Raw genomic sequence first — 18,717 nt, 5'->3', positions numbered from 1 at the left:
CCAGTGAGCCACACCTCTCCAGAATCATAGGGCCTGGTATCATTCATCTCAAAAGTACAGTTCAAAGGGTACTATTGTTTTAGTCTATTTGAAAACGGGACACCAGAGGGCGACCTTTTCCTATTTATCAGAATTATGCTTAGATTATACATGTGCTTTAATAATAATGTATTTTGAATGACCATACGTATGAGCTTCAGACTAATTGGAGTTAGCTAAATGGACAAAACGTTGTATATTGCACCTTTTAGCAATAATTCATATAGTTTACAGGCCATGTGTACATTGATTTTTTTTATTTGTGCCTGCGACGTAACAAAACGTAAATCTTAGTCTATGTATAATGTTTTCTTCTAAGATTGAAAGAGCGTACTCATAAGCATTTGTCTCTCCAATAAAATGCATCTTTTTCACAGGGAGAAGATCCCCTTGGCGCAATTCACCTGAGAGGCTGTGTTGTTACTGCAGTGGAAGATATTTCAGAGGGTAATAAACAATGATTTTACACTTTTATGGACGGATTTTGACCAGTTAATGAATGGTAAGGTGTATTTCTAGTGATACCCTGGAAGTAGAATGCCAGTGAAATGCTGGTGAACGAGGTTCAGGGTACCATTGAACTGCTGCCAAGGCATGGGTACTGTGGACTTTGACACTGACTGTAAATAGAAGCGGATGGGAGAGTCCATGAGGTGCAGAGATCTACTTTAGCTAGTGCTACTTTAGTTCCAGTATGGAACAACACGATACTGGAGCATGCAGCTCATTGGCAAACTCTTAGCCGGTACAAATAAAGGACTCAGCTAGTGAAAATGAGCAGCCAGACACCAACTCAGAAGTGACAGCTTCTTCAAGTTGACACAGTGTTCCCACTTGACCTGCAGTTACCCTTTCAAAGTAAGAGCTAGATTTCTCCAGTAGGCTCCAATTCTGTACTCAAAACCATCACTGGCGTCAGACGCTGCCTGTTGGCACAAAGCATGGTGATATCCTTCCTGCTAAAAGCTCCTAGTGGTAGAGGGGTGAAGGAGCTGTGTGTCTGCATGCATGTGTATGTGACTGTTAGTGCATATTTGGGTGTGTCTGACTTCTGCATACCTCTGTGAAGCTATGTGCTATGATGCCTGTTGTTTGAATGGGTATGTCTCCTGCATGGTAAACAGGCATGTACTCCTGCCCTGAGTGCCAGAGTGCTTGTGAAAGTGGAATCCTTACTTTTACTTTGGCCCCGGCATCATGCTTATCTAGCATATACACAGAGGCCTTGGCATGTCCACGGTAACACAACGTCCAGAACCTGCTCTGTGACCTGGAGGAGGCCCATCAAGCATGTCCTTATAGTGAGCCTTGGACTAGTGTCCATACCCTATGGTGGCATAAAGCAGTGGTGCCAGCATGCAGTGGTTTGTGAATCAGCAGAATGACCAGACCATTTTCTCTGAGTCTTTGAGTCAAGGCGAGGGGGGCTCAATTAAGTACAGTTATGTCAAATCTAGAACCTTGCACTGAAATCCAGTGTGATGTCCACTGAGCATTTGTGCAGTGAATGTTTGACACCAGTATGGTAGTATAATTATGTGTCTTGTGAGAGTCTGTTTACTGGGCCGTGGGATCTATTTCGGATGCCCCTGGCTGAGCATAGCATAAGATGGGGGATGAGTAAGTGGGCATGCATCACCTGCATTTCTATTGCTGGATGGTAGAGACCAAGACACTGAAGTGAGCAAGGATGGAGTGAGGGTTACTGTTAGACCTGGACTGTTTTAGCTTGGTCTCCCCTGACGTTTTTGGCTGCCAGCCTCATGTTTGGACCTTGATTTGCTGGTTTAGAACTTTGAGCACATTTGACACTGGCGTTCAGTGCCAAAATGCTGTGCTTCTGACATGCATATAGGTGTTTTGTGTATACGTGATTGACTGACTCAAGTTAGATGTAAGTGTCTTGTCTAGTGCTAAGACATATACCCAAGGCATGTACCTTGAATGCTCCTCTGTGGGCCTGCAGCACTGGTTGTCCATCGACTGAGATAGCTCATCCATTGTGCCACAGGCTTTTCCCTGATGTGGCCTGTGTGCTCAGGTTACAACATGTCTCTTGCTATATCGGGGTTCTCACTGGGGACAGGGTGCTGTGTTTGGAAGCAGTAGAGCACGTGTGCATGTGCATTACATGCAAGGGTCGTGAATGGCACCGGATGGTGTGTTCAGTACAACAGGGCCTGCTTCTCACATTGGATTAGCATGGGGGAATGTAGGGAAAAAACTATTGAGCAGTATTTCCTACATGCTAAATAGAAACAATATAGTGGTTGATATCAATGAGTTTTTAATGGTGAATCCTCTCCGGTAGTGCAAGTGGATAGACATTATGTATGTGGAAATGTCACTTTGGGAAAATAAGCATTTCCAAGCTCGAGGCTCAGTGTGCCTGTCGGCCTGTCTCCAATTCACGTATGGGTGCTGGGAGAACAGCTACATCTGTGCATTCCTGATAGAAGGCCATAAACTGTGGGCTCAAGGGAAAATGTAGAATTCCTATGCTCAACCCTTGGTAGTTTGGCTGCGAGCAGGCAGGCTTAACTTCAAAGACATTTAAAAACACCGATTCAGGGAGGAGGAGCCTAGCGCGCATCCAAGATGGTCGCGTGAGCACAGGGCTCCCCGGACCCTTGCTGCTCCTCGGAATTTATCCTGAGAATATCCTGATGTGGTTTATGGAATCTGGCAGATGAAGACCGGCTGAGCACGTATCTCTTTTCAGACCTCGAATTGGACCTGGGAATCCTGAGTTGTCGTTGTTCGAACTTTTGGGACCCACCCGACGGAGGTGCCCGGGGCGAAGGTGAACCGTGGAGCCGTGTCGTAATTGAACAACAGCGGCTGCAGTGCGGTGCCAGTGGCCGCTCTACCACTTTCGGTTTCACTTTCGGACTTCAGGGGGCTGGCCTGCGAACGCATTTGATGTGGCGGGGTGTTTTCTTGGCCTCTGCACGAGGCCTTGTCTCCACCTGCCACTAGTGTGCCCATCGCCTTGGGTCCCCCCGCACCGCTATATTGTGGTCCCTGGTGAGGCGCTGGTCTGCCGTGCCGGTGCCCCTATGACTCTCGATCGGCGGTCCCCTGCGGTGTCCGTGACCACATGGGGGGCAAGGGGGGCCCCGAGGGGCGTAAGACTAAGGCCTCCCTCCGCGGGGGACCGGTCCAGGCCAACAACATGGACCGCTACACTCAGGGCAGAGGGTCCCCTGGAGCGACCGGCCCCCCCCCGGATGCCGCCGGCGGTGGCACGACCGTCTCTCCGGAGCTTTCCCTGCAGGACATCATGGGCGCCATTGATGGCATCAGGGAAACCATCGCCACGCAATACGAGGCCCTGGCCCGTAAAATCGACACGGTGGCAATCGATGTCACCTTAATTCGGGCAGATCTCTCCAAAACTAACGAGAGGGTTCAGGCTCTCGATGCGCGGACCTCCACCCTTGGTGCGGATGTGTCGGACCTGCAGGCCGCGCTTGGTGACATTAAGGCGGTTAACGATCAGATGGCTCGGCGGCTGGAGGACTTCGAGGGACGGGCCCGACGCAACAACATCCGTGTCATAGGCGTACCGGAGTCCTCCAACAACCGCCCGGTTGACCTCCTGGTCGAGGAACTCATCCTTCAACAGTTGGCCCCTGCAGGCCTAAGTAAGTTCTTTGCCGTGGAGCGGGCCCATCGAGTTACGGGCGGTCGGCCACGGCCGGGGGCCCCCCCGAGGCCTATCGTGGCCAAACTGTTCCACTATAGAGACCGAGATGCGATTCTGCAGGCCTCACGGGTCCACGGCCCGGTTCGTCATGAGAACTCATCCATAAACTTTTATCCGGATTTTACCCAACTTGTCCAGAAACAGCGGATGGGATTCCAGGGGGTGAAGCGTCGTCTCCGTGAACTGGGCCTAAAGTACTCTATGCTCCACCCTGCAAAACTCCGAGTGGAACATGAGGATCGGACTGCCTTTTTTGACTCTCCAGTGGCCGTGAGCGACTGGCTGGACTCGCTGCCGGACAGAGGTGGCCGTCCCGGGCCCTCTGCAGGCGCAGGAGGTGACGGGTCCCCTTTGGAGTGACTTTTGGTCCTTGATTTTGCCATTTTGCACTGTTCAGCTGGGTTTTACTTCTTTTGTTCATTTTGTCTCACTAGGACCTGTGTGGGGGGCGGGCGGGGACGGGTCCCTTTCCTCCTCCGGGGTCTTTTCGTAGAATGGGGTTAGTAGGGCGACAGGCACACTGCAAGTTGGGGGGGTTTTCTGGCCCGCAGGGGTGCAGGGTGGGGGGAGTTGGATTTGGGGGGGGGTTGGGGGGAGGGAGGGGTTGTTTTGCTGTGTGTTTTTGGTTTGCAGGGCGAGGTACTGATTTTTGTCAAGATTCGGGAACTGTGCTACTGACTGGGGGGCCTTTGATCAATTGGAGGGGATGGGGGGGGACGGGTTGAGGCTGTTGTCATGGAACGTCAATGGGTTGGGGGACCGTATCAAGCGGGGTGTAGTACTGCAGTATTTGCGTCGTTTGACTCCTGATGTGGTGTTTATCCAGGAGACGCATCTGGTTGGTAATGTTTGTCATGCAATGAACAGGGGGGGATACCGCCTCGTGGCCCATTCTGGTTTCACAACTGGCTCCAGGGGGGTGGGCATTCTCCTGCGATCCTCACTTCCGTTGGATATCACTAGGGTAGTCTCGGATGACAGAGGGCGCTATGTGTGTCTGATTGGGAGGTGGGAGGGACAGCCCCTTTCCCTGGTCTCAGTTTACGTCCCCCCGGGCCTCCAGAACTCCACCTTCGCGGACTTGGGTCGAATGCTGCTTGAACTTCCGGATAGTCTTTTGCTTATGGGCGGGGACTTTAATTCGGTGGTTTCGGGTGGCCTGGATCGTCACCCACCCAGGGCCCTCCCCGCTGCCCAGGCATGGCTTGGTGGACTGCTGGAGACCTTCGGTCTGGTAGATAGTTGGAGATTAATGCATCCGACCCAATGTCAGTACACCTTTCATTCTGGGGCGCATGGGAGTCTTTCTAGGTTAGACTATTTCCTTATGCCCGCGGCACAGACTGGTCGGATACGAGAGGTTAGGCACCTGGCGCGGGGTATCTCCGATCATTCCCCGCTGTGGCTGCTCTTTGACACCGAGTCGCGGTCTGCAGGGCGGATCGCTCCCATCAACCCGTGGTACCTGCGAGACCCTACGACTCGCGACAGCCTGGTTAAGGCTATGGACCAATACTTCCTTGAAAACGAGGGGTCGGTGTCGTCTGCAATGTCCCTGTGGGAAGCCTTTAAAACCGTAATCCGCGGACACGCCCTCTCCCAGATAGTGGTGGCTAAGAAGCTCAAGAGTGAGGCAGTGGTGAAGCTGGAGACTGACATCTCGGGGCTGGAGTCGGCCTTGGAGGCGGGTGTCGCTCCGGACGGGCTCCATGCCCTCAGCCTGAAACAGTTTGAATACAGGTCTCTTGTCACTGACGCTGCCAAAACGATGTATAGGGAGCAGCAGGGTCGATTGTATGATGCCGGGGACAAGGCGGGAAAGTTGATTGCGTGGCTGGATAAGAAGGAGAGAGTGAATCGTGTGGTCCCGGAGCTGCGTGTCTCGGATGGAGTGTGTGTGACTGAGCCTGGTGAGATTGTGGAATGTTTCGCTGACCACCTCCGGGCTGTGTACTCCCCGGTGACTGATAGGGATGAGGAAGACTCTCGCCTTCTGCTGAGGGATATTGCTTTGCCCTGCCTGTCCGTCGAAGACCGTGAGCAGCTGGACGCCCCTTTGTCTGTCGATGAAATTGCAACTGCGATTCGGTCCCTTCGTTCGGGCAAGGCGATGGGTCCCAACGGTCTGCCTATTGAATTATATAAGTTGCGCCCGGATAAACTCGCGCCCTTCCTCCGTCGTATGTTTCAGGAGTCCCTTGCGGCAGGCTCCCTTCCTGACGACCAGCGTCTGGCTACGATAGTCGTGATCCCCAAGGACGGTAAGCCACGTGACCGCTGTGCCTCCTATAGGCCTATTTCACTGCTAAACGCAGAGCCTAAAATCCTGGCTAAAGTCCTTGCCAATCGTTTGTTGAGCGTCATCTGCGATCTGATTCATCCTGATCAATGCGGCTTCATCCCTCACCGTAACACCACTCTTAATTTGCGGCGGCTTCACGGCGCCCTTGCCAGGGCGGAGTACCTCTCCGAACCAGCCGTGCTGGTTTCTTTAGACGCCACGATGGCCTTTGATACCATCGAGTGGCCATTCCTCTGGGCTGTCTTGACCAAATTCGGCTTTGGGGACGGATTTCTTGGCTGGGTGAAGCTTCTTTACACGGGGCCCATGGCTCAGGTGGTGGTTAATGGGCGGGTCTCTCGGCCCTTCGCTCTCGGTAGGGGTACGAGGCAGGGGTGCCCGTTGTCCCCTCTGCTCTTTGCTCTTGCCCTGGAGCCGCTCGCTGCTTGGCTCCGCTGGGAGCCCTCGATCAGAGGGATCCAGTGGGCCCCGGGCTTCGAGGATCGGGTCTCGTTGTATGCGGACGATATTCTCCTGTATCTCACCTCGCCGCGGCAGTCGCTGAATGTTCTCTTTGATGTTCTGACTTCCTTTGGGAGAAATTCGGGTCTAACGATCAACTGGTCTAAATCCTGTGTCTATCCCATCTCCGGCGACCCTCCTCTCCTGCCGCCTCGGCTTCCGATCCAATTATCTCTGTCCGGCTTTAAATACCTGGGAATATACGTCTCGAGGGACCCGGTGGCTCGCTATGAGCAGAATCTCCTGCTTCCACTTCGGCGTTTGAGGGAGGACACGGCTCGGTGGTGTAAGCTGCCCTTGTCCCCTCTGGGTCGGGCAGCACTGTTTAAAATGATGTCCCTTCCCAGATTCCTCTATGCACTTCAGAACTCCTTCGATGTCATTCCTGTGTCCTACTTTCGGGAGGTGGAGAGCCTGCAGAGGAGACTGGTGTGGGACGGACGGGCGCGTATCGCTCTGGTAAAGCTTACTCTCCCCTGGTACGACGGGGGCATCGCGCTTCCCGACATTCGCAGGTATTATTGGGCCTCACAGCTATCGGCCATTAACCATGCCACGTATGCGCCTGGCTTGAATCCGGCGTATGAGATGGATAAATTCCTGCTTCCCGGCGGAAACTATAATAGGGCACTTTACTCCAGCTCGGCTGGACGGACCCTTACGGGCCCTACTAAGATTGCGGTACGGATCTGGAAGGCGGCCAATGTAGCCATGGGCTGGAGTGAGCGGTTAACGTGTGCTACTCCCCTGTTTGCCTCCGACCGACTGGGAAGCCTCTGGACAACGAAGGGGTTTGAACGTTGGGACACGATTGGTATTAGCAGAGTGGGAGACTTATGGATTAAGGGTGCGGTTAAAACATTTGCGGCGCTCCAGAGCGAATACGAACTTACGGAAAGGGAGTTTTTCCGCTACGCCCAGGTTCGGCATGCCCTGCTCTCTGTTTTTGGGGAGGGGACCAAGATCCCGGCTTCTTCGCCCCTCGAGGACCGCATACTCGATGGTCATGTCCCCGACAGTACTATCTCTTTAATTTATAAAAAACTTATCAACCATCGGGCTGACCTCTTGGTGCGCCTTCGGGAGGCGTGGACGGGGGATGGGGTGGAATTGGACGACGAGGACTGGCAGTCCGCACTGTCGTCCCCCAAGGAAGTGGCCATTCCAGCCCGTCTCCGCCTGGTCCAGCTTAAGATTCTCCACCGGGTGTATGTGACGGGCCCCCGTTTGGTCTCGATGGGATTTTCTGAAGACGGACTCTGTAAGCGGGGTTGTGGGCTCAGTGCCACCTTTCTCCATATCCTTTGGGAGTGCCGCGAGGTGGCGGAATACTGGCGTCGGGTTCATGTGGTCATGGGACAAGTCACCGGGGTTGCGCTGCTGCCCGAGGTGCGTCGCTGTGTCCTGAATGTGTGGGAGCCCAATGATTATAACGCGGCTCAGACTCGGTGGGCGGCCCTGGGGAACATGATTGCCAAGAGAGATATAGCGCAGCTTTGGTGTTCCCAGCGGCCTCCCACCGTGTCCGTATGGAAGGAGAACATGGACTGGTGCATGTTCAGGGAGAAGACTGTGTATGTGGCTCGTGGTAAACCGGGGGCTTGGGGTAGAATCTGGGGACAATGGAACGCGTATCGTGGGGGTATATGTACTCCCCCCCTAGTGGACACCGATATTGCTTTGTCCCCCTGACCCTTGATGGTTCCTTGCGACTATTGGAATAACCGAATATAGACGTTCCTCTCCCGTGACCCCCCCCCGACCTATCAGTACTCCTTCCTCTTGATAGCTATTTGAAGGTCTGAACTGGGGTCCCCCGGATGTAGCCTGACCCACACTTTTTGCCCTTATGCCTCGCCTTTTGTTTTTAGTTGTTAGTTATGTTAAATCTATGTATCCTGCTTCCCTAGGACTATCCGGAGCCATGTACGGGGCTGGGCCCCGGGAGTCGACTACTGCCTTAACAACTGTATGATCCTTTCTGAATCTAGCGGCCGGCCCTGGTGGTTGTAGGCCCATGCTTGTAATTGATTTATTGTTCAATAAAATTTCATTAAAAAAAAAAAAAAAAAAACACCGATTCAGTAAATAATTAAGACACAATGCACAATAAAAATCCAACACCAATTTATAAATATAGGAAATATTTCTATCTTTAAAATGACACCAAAACGACAAAAATCCATTGTAGGGAACCGAAGATATGATTTCTTTTAAAGATTTAGCACTATATAGCACATAGAAACCTATAGCGCCTTATAGGGTAATCTGGTCACGACAGACCGGGTCAAAGTTTCAGGTCAACCGCAATGGAACCCTGGGCGTCTACCCCTCGCATTAGGTCTCGTCAAAGTTTTTACCTTCTGACCTAGAAACTTTTCTGGAGCTTTTCTTCTCGGGGTCTCTCGAAGCTCTCAGCCAGTCCGGATTTGGTGAGGGTTCGCCGGATTGCCTTGCGACGAGCTCCCGGTCAAACTTATGGAAGTCCGATCACCAGAGCTTTCCAGCGGGACAAACCAAGGATCCAGGCCGACACGCGGTTGAAGGCAGGCGGCTTGACTTTCGCGGTTGCTCCTGGTCACCTTTTCTTTGTTCGGATGTAGAAACTTTTACAGGGCTTTTTCTCACGGGGTCCCTCGATGCTCTTCACCAGGCTGGATTCGGTGAGGGTTCGCCGGCCCCGGATTTCGCCTACTACCGGTCAAACTCTGGAAGTAGGACCTGCAGAGCTTCTCAGTAGGACAAACCTGGCCGGCAGACCGGCTCGCAACTGAAGTCAGGCGGGTTGGCTGGCCAGGTTGAGTCGTCCCCTTATGGAGCTTTTTTCCAAATTTGTTCCAAAGTACTCCAAATTTCTGTAACTTCTTCCTGAACCTTCCCAAAGGGTCCCAAAGTGTCTCAAACTCACTCCAAGGGTCTGGAAGCTCCATGATGGTCCTTGAAAGTTGAGGACTTCAGTTCCCACAATCCACTTGCACAAAACCCTTACAAATCCACTGCTACTTCTCTAGGTTGAGGATTCTTGGTGGTGATGTTCCAGGTGAGCTCTGTTAGCCTTTAGCTTGCAGGGAGTCCACTCTTTAGTCCTTTTGCAGCAAGGTAATCCACAGGCTGTGGTTTCAGATGGCGAAGAAGGTGCAGTCTTCAGAGTGCAGGCCTTAGGAAATGCACATCAAACTTCCAGCATGGCCCATCTTGCTCTCTTAAGTTTCAGGCAGCAGATCTGAGGGGCTCTGCCCTTCTCGGATACTTATTCCAACGTCTTTTGGTCAAGCAGGAGGTCACTCCTGCCCAATGGGCTGCAGGGTATCACCCAAAGGTCTGACCACTTTCTGCAGAGTGTGGCACTATTTTGTCCCAGAGTGCACCAATTCCTCCAAATTCATAATGGCTGATTTTCCAGCAGGGAGAGAAGAGCTGGCTAAACGCACCCAAATGATGGCTAATCTCCATAGACTCTCCCCCTTGCATCTGCTCATTCCTTCCTTAATCCTAGTATCTGGCTGGGGTCAAAAGAGTGGAGTAGTAAATGACATTGGTGTCTTCCCCTTCCCTTGAAGTCCATTGTTTATGACTTCTCCCCCAGAGCTGGTCAACCCCTGCAAAACAGCCTGGTCAATCCACTGGAAGGCTGAATCTGGGCTTACAAACAAGAAAGTCTTATAACTTCTTGTATGTACATTTTAGGAGACATTCAACAATATCATATTGTTGAGTTTATTAATTCCATTCTGAGTCTTTAAATTGTATTTTTAGCCTTCTCCTATCAAGAGTTATTAGTTAATAGGTTCTTGCCATGTTAACCTATGTGGCAGGGGATTTGCAATGGGAAAAACGACTTGGGCCATTTTCCCAGCACCAGGGCTTAAAAAAACATATTTTATACGTACTCTACATATATCTACTGGACCCCCACCCCAGGAACACCCAGGGTAGACTTTAGGGGTTCTGAATATGTAAATAATATTGTAGATCCTCCCTCCACAGTGCTTCTACCACCAAAGTCGATTTTGGGCAGCACTTTATCACTATGTGGGGAGTGAAATGTGCAATTTCACTTAACCCAGGGCATTTAAAACTCATTTTATACGGGTCCTCCTTATAAATACCTGATCCCCCACCCCTGGGGCACCTAGGGAAGACCCCGGGGTACCTAATATGCCCAAATATTGTAGGTCAACCATTTTTAAGTGCCCCAAACACCAAAGCCAAGTTTGGGCACAATTTACTTTTTAAAAGCAGTCCTGCAACACAGAGCCACTTTTCAACTGACCTCAGGCTTCAGCAGTGCACACATGCAAGTGCAGAAAAGGCTACTGGCCTTTAAACTGCCATGCTCCAATGATATACTAGGGACTGATAGGTAGTTTCAATACCCCTGTCCTATTATGTACTAGGGCCTTATGAGGAAGATCATGCCAATAACAGGTGTACCCCAACCCATATTATACCCTAGTGTATGTAGGTGTTTCACTGTATTCTAAATGTGTCTCTATCAGCATAGCACTGGCCCTGGGCCTGGTTAGGCAGATCCCAGGGTCAGTCAGAGTCAGTTACCACCAGAACCAGTCAGCAAAAGGTTGGGGGTGCCCAGGGCAAATAATCAATTTACAACAAAAGGTCATTGTGGGTATAACTACAGGGGCTCAAGCCTCAAAAGTTAGAGATGCTTTTAGATTTGGAATCATACTATGCTTGTTCAATGCTGGGACATTGAGAAGAAGAATCATTAGGGCAGGAGGGACTGCAACTGGATTATCCACAGACTTGTGGGGGCCTGTAGCTTGTTGTTATACAGGAAGGCAACTATCACTTGGTGGATTTTGCCTGGATGTTGCTGGCCTGCAGCTAAGTGCTAACTGTCGTGACCCAGGTCCCTAAGTACTCTCCAAGGCTGGTTGGCTGGCCTCCTGTCCACAAGATCCCAGGGACACAAAGTATCTCCCCATTTCCAGGAGATCGTGAGGACCATGCAGGGTGCGGCAGAAAAGGGTGAAAGTGATTGTCGGTTAGGACAAGGACTGTCCTGGTGTACACCATCATCACACTGTGCAGAGGAGTGTACACATAAAGATCAGCAGCCCACCTGAAGTGCCAGGACGTGAGGAGTTCAAGGAGTGCAGGGGAAGCTTGCAGAGTACGCAGGACCCATGCTTGCAACCAGGGTACCTGTGCTAGCTTGCTCTCCGGATCGTGTGGTATCCAAGGGGTGTTGTGGGACCTGAGCTGGGAGCCTAGATTGTCTTTGACCTCCAGATCAGGAGGATGATAGTGCTTGACATTGCATCTTCCATCCGAGGTCACAGGCTCCCTCTCCTTGGACCCACGCCACAAGGTACTTTACTGTAGAGAACATTGTGACGGGACCTGAGGGGTTTCGTTGTACCTTGTGGGCACCTACGGCTGGCTGTCGGGAGCTACGGCAGCTCGCACCACCACTTTAGGAGAAACATTTCTCCAGACTTGGAAGCATGCCAGCTTCCTAGGTCACATCCTTTTGCCACAGGGGGAGCGATCCCGCACTCGTGCACGTGCTGCTGGGCACCAGGAGGTCTAATCCGGATGGACAAAACTAAGTAACTCTTTCTTTCCGTTTTAGGTAGTTCTGACAATCTAATCAAAGTAGCCCCAGCCAGGACAATGTGTATCGTTGGCTGGTGTATTTGAGTGACTGAGGCGATGGCTCACGAGGCGTAGTCAAAGGCCCTTGATTGCATGACCATTGCAACTGTTGGGGTATGTGCTATTGGGGAATGTCGTGTTGGATGAATACCTGTGATTAGGGCATATATGTTTATCCCGTTCTGCTGCTAATAGGAAATTTCAACAATTGCATAGAACTGTAAAGTGTATATACAATGTGTATCTCATTTTGATTTGAATGTGTGTGGAATACAAAGACTAGTGCTTTATACATACGGTGCGCAGTATTTTTGTGTTGTAAGCAGTGTGTTGCGAGGGTAGTGTTGAGCCAATACTTTACACTTAGGTCCTGATCATAAGCCTGACTGCTCTGTATGTATGTATGTATGTATGGCGTATTTGTATAGCGCAGACTGTCACCCGAAGGGTATCCTGGCGCTTTTAGACAATTATACCTACACCACACAAAACATTCAAAGGAAATTAATCATGCCTAGGAAAGAGAAATGTCTTTAATTCCTTTCTAAAAGAGGAAAACTCCCCAGAACTTCTCAACAGCAGAGGAAGATTATTCCAATGTTTAGCTGCCACGAAACTAAAGGCTCGGCCGCCCATCCGAGCCCTCAGTATCTTTGGGACTACCACAAAGTGTGCTGACAGTGACCTAAGGGAGCGAGTGGGCACATACCACCGGAACAATTCCTGCAATGGAGCAGGTCCTTGCCCATGAAGTCCTTTAAACACTAAGCAGAGTGCTTTAAAGATAACTCGTTGTGAGACAGGCAACCAATGAAGATCGGCTAACGCCGTGGAGGAAGAGTCAGATCGGCGACGGGACAGAGCCAGCTTGGCCGCCATATTCTGCACGCGTTGTAACTTGGCCATCAAATTATTTGGAGCTCCCAGAAGTAGTGCGTTGCAATAATCCAGCCTGCTCAATATGGTGCCGCGCACCACTTCTGGTCGAACATGAGCCGGCAGCAGTGGAAGAATCTTCCACAGCATGCGGAGCAGCATCATGCAGGTGATCACAGTTTTATTAACGAAAAGGTCCAATTGAAGGTTGGGCCCAAACACAACGCCCAAATTCCTGGCGGATGCTGCTGCCAAAGGAGCTTCCTGAAAAGAGGTAGGCCAAAAATCAGGAGGCAGTGGCCGAGGGACGCGGTCCAGCGAGCAGTGCAATACCTCTGTTTTAGAGCTATTAAACTGCAGAGAGTTCTGCCTCAGCCAGTCCGCAGTTGACGCCATACATTGATGGAAAGTCTCCAGCGACACCGCATCTTTGCCCTCGATGGAAAAGGTGAGCTGCGTGTCATCGGCATAATTAATAACCGAGATACCAAATGATTTAATCAAGCTCACCAGAGGGCGAAGATAAAGATTGAACAAAATAGGGCTGATGGCAGACCCTTGCGGTACGCCCTGCCCAACTGCTTTAATCTCCGACTGGAATGGTGGCAGGGCCACTACCTGGCGTCTATCTCTCAAGTAAGAAATCAGCCAGTCACGGGCCAAGCCCTTCACCCCTACATCCTCACGCCTTCAGACCAGGATGTCGTGGTTGACCGTGTCAAAAGCAGCCGACATGTCGAGCAGCACTAAAAAGGCTGCTCGTCCAGTGTCGGCTCGCGAACGAAGATCGTCCAACACGGTCACTAGGGCAGATTCCGTGCCGTGTGCTGGTCTGAAGCCGTATTGAGACGTGTCCAGGCAGCAGTTGGTCTCCAAAAAACTGGACAGGTGTTTAGTGACCAGTTTCTCCAAGATCTTAATGGGAAAAGGAAGCAGCGATATAGGTCTATAGTTCGCTGGACAGGTAGGATCCAAAGTCTCCTTCTTCAATAAAGGTGAGACCACTGCTAATTTCCAACACTCCGGAACACGTGCCAAGGAAAGAGACTGGCAGCAGAGAGCATACAATGGGGGGAAAAGCTCCGCTTGGAATACTTTCCAGTATTTGTGTGGCAATGGGTCCAAAGGAGAGCCAGAGGATACACTGTTAGCCAGCAGACAGAACTCCTCAAAGGTCAGAAGGGGAAAACTATCCAGCTGTGCCTGTCTACCAGCTATCCCTACCGTCTCCCTAGCAGCCACAAGAGTGGAATCGGGTACGGGCTGAGTAGCAGGTGTAGTCGTTGGAGCAAGCTTGCTTAGGATCAAAGCGATCTTATCTTCAAAAGCCTGCGCCAGGGAGGTACACAAAGCTTGGGAGGCAGGGATGTCATTAGCAGCAGAAGCAGGTCGGGAAAGATCCCCAACAATCTTAAACAAGGCCTGCGTTTTATTCGGTGCATTTAAGAGCGATTCCTCCAGGAATCGTGCTTTAGCGCCTTTAATCTGCGTTTTGTAAGTCAACAAGGCCTGTTTAAAAAGGGCTTTCTCGGGTTCTAAGTAATGTTTTCTCCAAGCTCGCTCCGCACGTCTACAGCAGAGCTTCAATTGCGATAACTCCGCAGTAAACCAAGGCATAGCAATCTTGGATCTATTCCTGATTTTACGCAGAGGGACCAACACCTCTAAGGAATTAACAATTTTCTGGCTAAGACACTCGTAGCTTGCAGCCACAGTATCTCCTAATGGGATTTCCCCGACCAACAGAGGCGGCAGGCAGGATTGTTTAAGCAGCCTTGACCACTGCCTGCCCATCTTGGTCTTAATGCCAGTACTTCCATTCCCAGTTGAAACCGAAGGGCATATAACGGAGAAGAGGACCAAGGCATGGTCAGTCCAACACTGTGGAAGGATATCTTGAACCACCACCTGTCCAGTGTCGGCAAAGACCAGATCAAGAATGTGGCCCTTAGTGTGGGTCTGTGAGTGCACCAGCTGCTGCAGATGAATATCACTACAAGCCTGAATCAGATCCGAAAGAGCCAGCCTTGTAGCGCCATCAGAACAGAGATTAAAATCTCCCAGGATCAAGGTCCTAGCATGGGTATTAGAGATCTCGTAGATGGAATCAATTAGCTCTGGTACTGCTGATAAGGAGCTGGCAGGGGGTCGATAACATAACAGCCCAGAATAGAGAGTACCTCCATGCCCTTTCAAAGAGAAAGCCAGAGTCTCACAGCCCAGAATGCTCTTAGTATCAAGCATTGAGACATCAAGCGATTCCCTAAAAATGAGGCCACACCACCTCCTCTAGCTCCCTCCCGCGGGTTGTGTCTGATCTTATATCCAGGGGGACAGGCTAACCCTAATTCCACTGTACAATCCGCTCTAGTCCATGTTTCTGTCATAAACAGAACATCTAACTTACGGGAGTCTATGAGTAAGGCAATTTCCATATGATGTTTGCTCAGAGACCTTACGTTCAGTAGACCACACATCAGGGGCTGCACACACCGCTCGGTGGCATACGGCTGATGGCACGTAATCGTGCCTGGATTTAATTTTAGCAGCATGTCTCTGGAATATGGTAACCGGACATCAGGTAGTGGAGCAGAGTTCCCGGCCCCCGGCACGTCCTGTGCGCGAACGGGTGCAAACGGGCTTACCACTGGCGCACCTCCGGCGCGCCGCCGTCGCGCTCGCTGCGCGCCACCGCTGCGCGCTGGTGCACCCATCCCTTAAATACTGTGGCAATAATCCGCGCGGGAGTCCTGTGAGGACACACCTCTAGCCCCACCAAAGATGGCCCTACTCCAATGAGCCTCACCTAAGATGGCGGCCGGAATGCCGCGATCGCGTCCTGAGTAGTCCCCCAAAAACTGACTAAGTCCCGCAAAGTGCAGGTGAGTTATTAGTTTTTACAGTGCAGGTATGATCTAGCTAATCCCCCAATAATTATGCCACCGAAAGCGCTAATCGCCAAGAATAGCAGCGCGCGTTGCAATATTAAAACGGCTTAAAAACAGAAGCAACAGCATCAAGCTACGCGATAGTGCTAGGTATAAGGGTCTACCTGAAGCCACTACAAGGCGCCTTAAATACACTGTCCAGTGCGCGGGAGTCCTGTGAGGACACACCTCTAGCCCCACCAAAGATGGCCCTACTCCAATGAGCCTCACCTAAGATGGCGGCCGGAACGCCGCGATCGCGTCCTGAGTAGTCCCCCAAAAACTGACTAAGTCCCGCAAAGTGCAGGTGAGTTATAAGTTTTTACAGTGCAGGTATGATCTAGCTAATCCCCCAATAATTATGCCACCGAAAGCGCTAATCGCCAAGAATAGCAGCGCGCGTTGCAATATTAAAACGGCTTAAAAACAGAAGCAACAGCATCAAGCTACGCGATAGTGCTAGGTATAAGGGTCTCTGTGCCAAGCTACCTAAGGGTGAGCATAGATTATCGGACATGTGCAATGTACTCATCCTATCTAGGACAGCGGATTCTGACTGGCTTCGATACGTCCCAGCCGGCCGTAAACCACTGGGACTAACAGTTGCCTTTAGGAATTCAATGCGGACCTTGTTAGCAAAGCAATGCTGACTAGGTCTTCCTGACATTGCCATCTGCAAGATGGTCAAGGGTGGGGTGGGACTGCAGTTTCCGTTGTTCAAGGTGAAGACGTTTCTATGGCAAGTCCGCATTTATGTGTTTCTTAGAAATACTGCTTCAGGAAGGCTGTTGATAGACAGGTGCAGCGATCTTACTCTTCCTTGAACATTTGTTTTGGATACTTATGCTTGGAGTCAGCCTCATTGCTCCTTGCTGTGAGAGCTATCACAAAGCACAAAGGTTGTTTCAGAGAAACAGCCAGAAAATGACATTTGAATGAGAATCAACCCAAACTGGTCCTTAAACTTTAGATAGTGGATTCTAGACTGTTTTCCATTTGGTTGGACTCTGTCTAAAGTGGCACACAGGGCAAAAAACAATATACTTGAGGATGGCCCAAGCAGATGAGAAAAAATACATTTATTCCATCGCTTAGTTGATTTTTACATAAGGCCACGTGAATTAAACCCTCTCCACTGAGAAATGCAGTGATCTACTGATCACAAGTTAGAATTTTGGCAAGGCTAACTAAGCCTTCCATCTTGTCAAGGTGCTAAATTAACATTGACCTAGTTTTCACAACTGAATTGAACATGAAGCTAACTGCATACATATAATTCACAAAGCAAAAATTAAAGAGCACCAATAAAAGATTAAAGGTTACCTCTTGCAGTTGCCTGTGACAATCAACACAACATCATCATCAGGTGCCCCAGCAACACATCACCATGCCTGAACAGAGAATCTTGTGAAATGTGACTTCTTCCCTCAAAGTGCCGTAAAACAGTCATAGAAATTGATATGCAGAGGTTGGACCCTTTAGGGGACTAGGAGAGTAAAGTCACTGAATGACTTCCTCAAAGCAGCAGTAGAACTGTGAGAAAAAAAAAACCACTGTGACTTCTGATTGATCTAATAGGACATGATAACTGGTGCCTTTTCTCCACAAAGAAGATAAAGAAATAAAACAAGCTCAAAGATGGAAGTGTGTGATGATCAAGGGAGAGGATGCTTGGCTTAGGCATACGAGAACCTGGACTGCCCTCGCCTCCCGAGTGGCAAAGCATAACATAGCGCATAAATGGGGGTTGCATATCTCCCCAACTGTGACTGTATGGGAGATTGATCTTGACTGGTGCTGCCAATAGGAGAAGGTTATATGTGATAGCAGAATATGCAGGAAAAAATGTGGGAAAATATGGTCCCCCTGGCAGAAATACAGAAACATAGGGGAGGTATTGCCAGTAAGCGGGTCAGAGGGAGCAGGCGAGACCTATGAATAAAGGTAACCTAGAGTTATTGACTGTTTGATTAAACCAATGTACACGGTGCGATAACCTGAGGGAGCTGGGTTGCTCTAACAATGTTGGGCTGACTTTTGGTGAAACGATATATGAACCAATATATTAGGATGATTCATTGTATGTGCTTGTACTAGAATGTATGAGCTATCATGAACTTGTTTTATAAAAAGATTATTTTTAAAGTAAAAAAAATATAAATAAAATTTTTTAAAAAAGATGGAAGTGTGCACACATCCACCTTAAAGAAATTGTGGTTTGAGAATGCAAAATTTTTAACTCCGCAGCTGATGAGCTTGCTGATTCGTTCGCACATTTTGTAGCAGGGCTAGAAAGTCAGGTACAAAATTGCACCTTCACTACATTTATGATGATGTAATCTGACTTAAGGTAATTCAGGGCTGCTGTCAACCGCTATGCCAAGAAAGGCACCGCTAAAATGCACTTTAATGAAAGGAAATTCTCAGGATAGCTAAAGCTAATGAGCTATTAGTAGCAAAAGTATTACACCTGAATGGAAGAGAGGAGACAGCAAGAAAAGAAGAGGTTTTTATACAACATCAAAGAGAGCACCAAAGTGTGATCAACAAAAAAGTAGGATCGAGGGCATAGAAAGGTTTCAAGAGAATAAAGATTACTTAGCTATGAGATAGAAGTGAAAAATATGTGTTACTCAATTTCAGGAAACTTGGGCTGTGGATCCCATCTATTTTTCCGGGTATGTAAATTTCTCCAAGGGGGCCACTCGTGGCATCAGGGGCCCTCCGTCTGGCGGCCTCTG

At 50.0% G+C, this 18,717-nt stretch overlaps 1 protein-coding gene across 1 annotated transcript in view; it reads left to right on the top strand.

Moving 5' to 3' along the window:
• PLEK (pleckstrin) overlaps positions 1-18,717 on the top strand; it is a 392,598-nt gene that overhangs the window by 350,670 nt on the left and 23,211 nt on the right. The window contains exon 8 of the mRNA XM_085612714.1: positions 417-486. Coding sequence (XP_085468840.1) covers positions 417-486 — 70 coding nt within the window. The remainder of the gene's footprint in view (positions 1-416; positions 487-18,717) is intronic.

This window comes from Triturus cristatus, chromosome 6 (genome assembly GCF_964204655.1).
Source record: "Triturus cristatus chromosome 6, aTriCri1.1, whole genome shotgun sequence".
In the NCBI taxonomy this organism is placed as follows: Eukaryota; Metazoa; Chordata; class Amphibia; order Caudata; family Salamandridae; genus Triturus; species Triturus cristatus.
The sequence above is the reverse complement of the archived record's forward strand: the minus strand, read 5'-3'. Positions and strand labels throughout refer to the sequence as shown.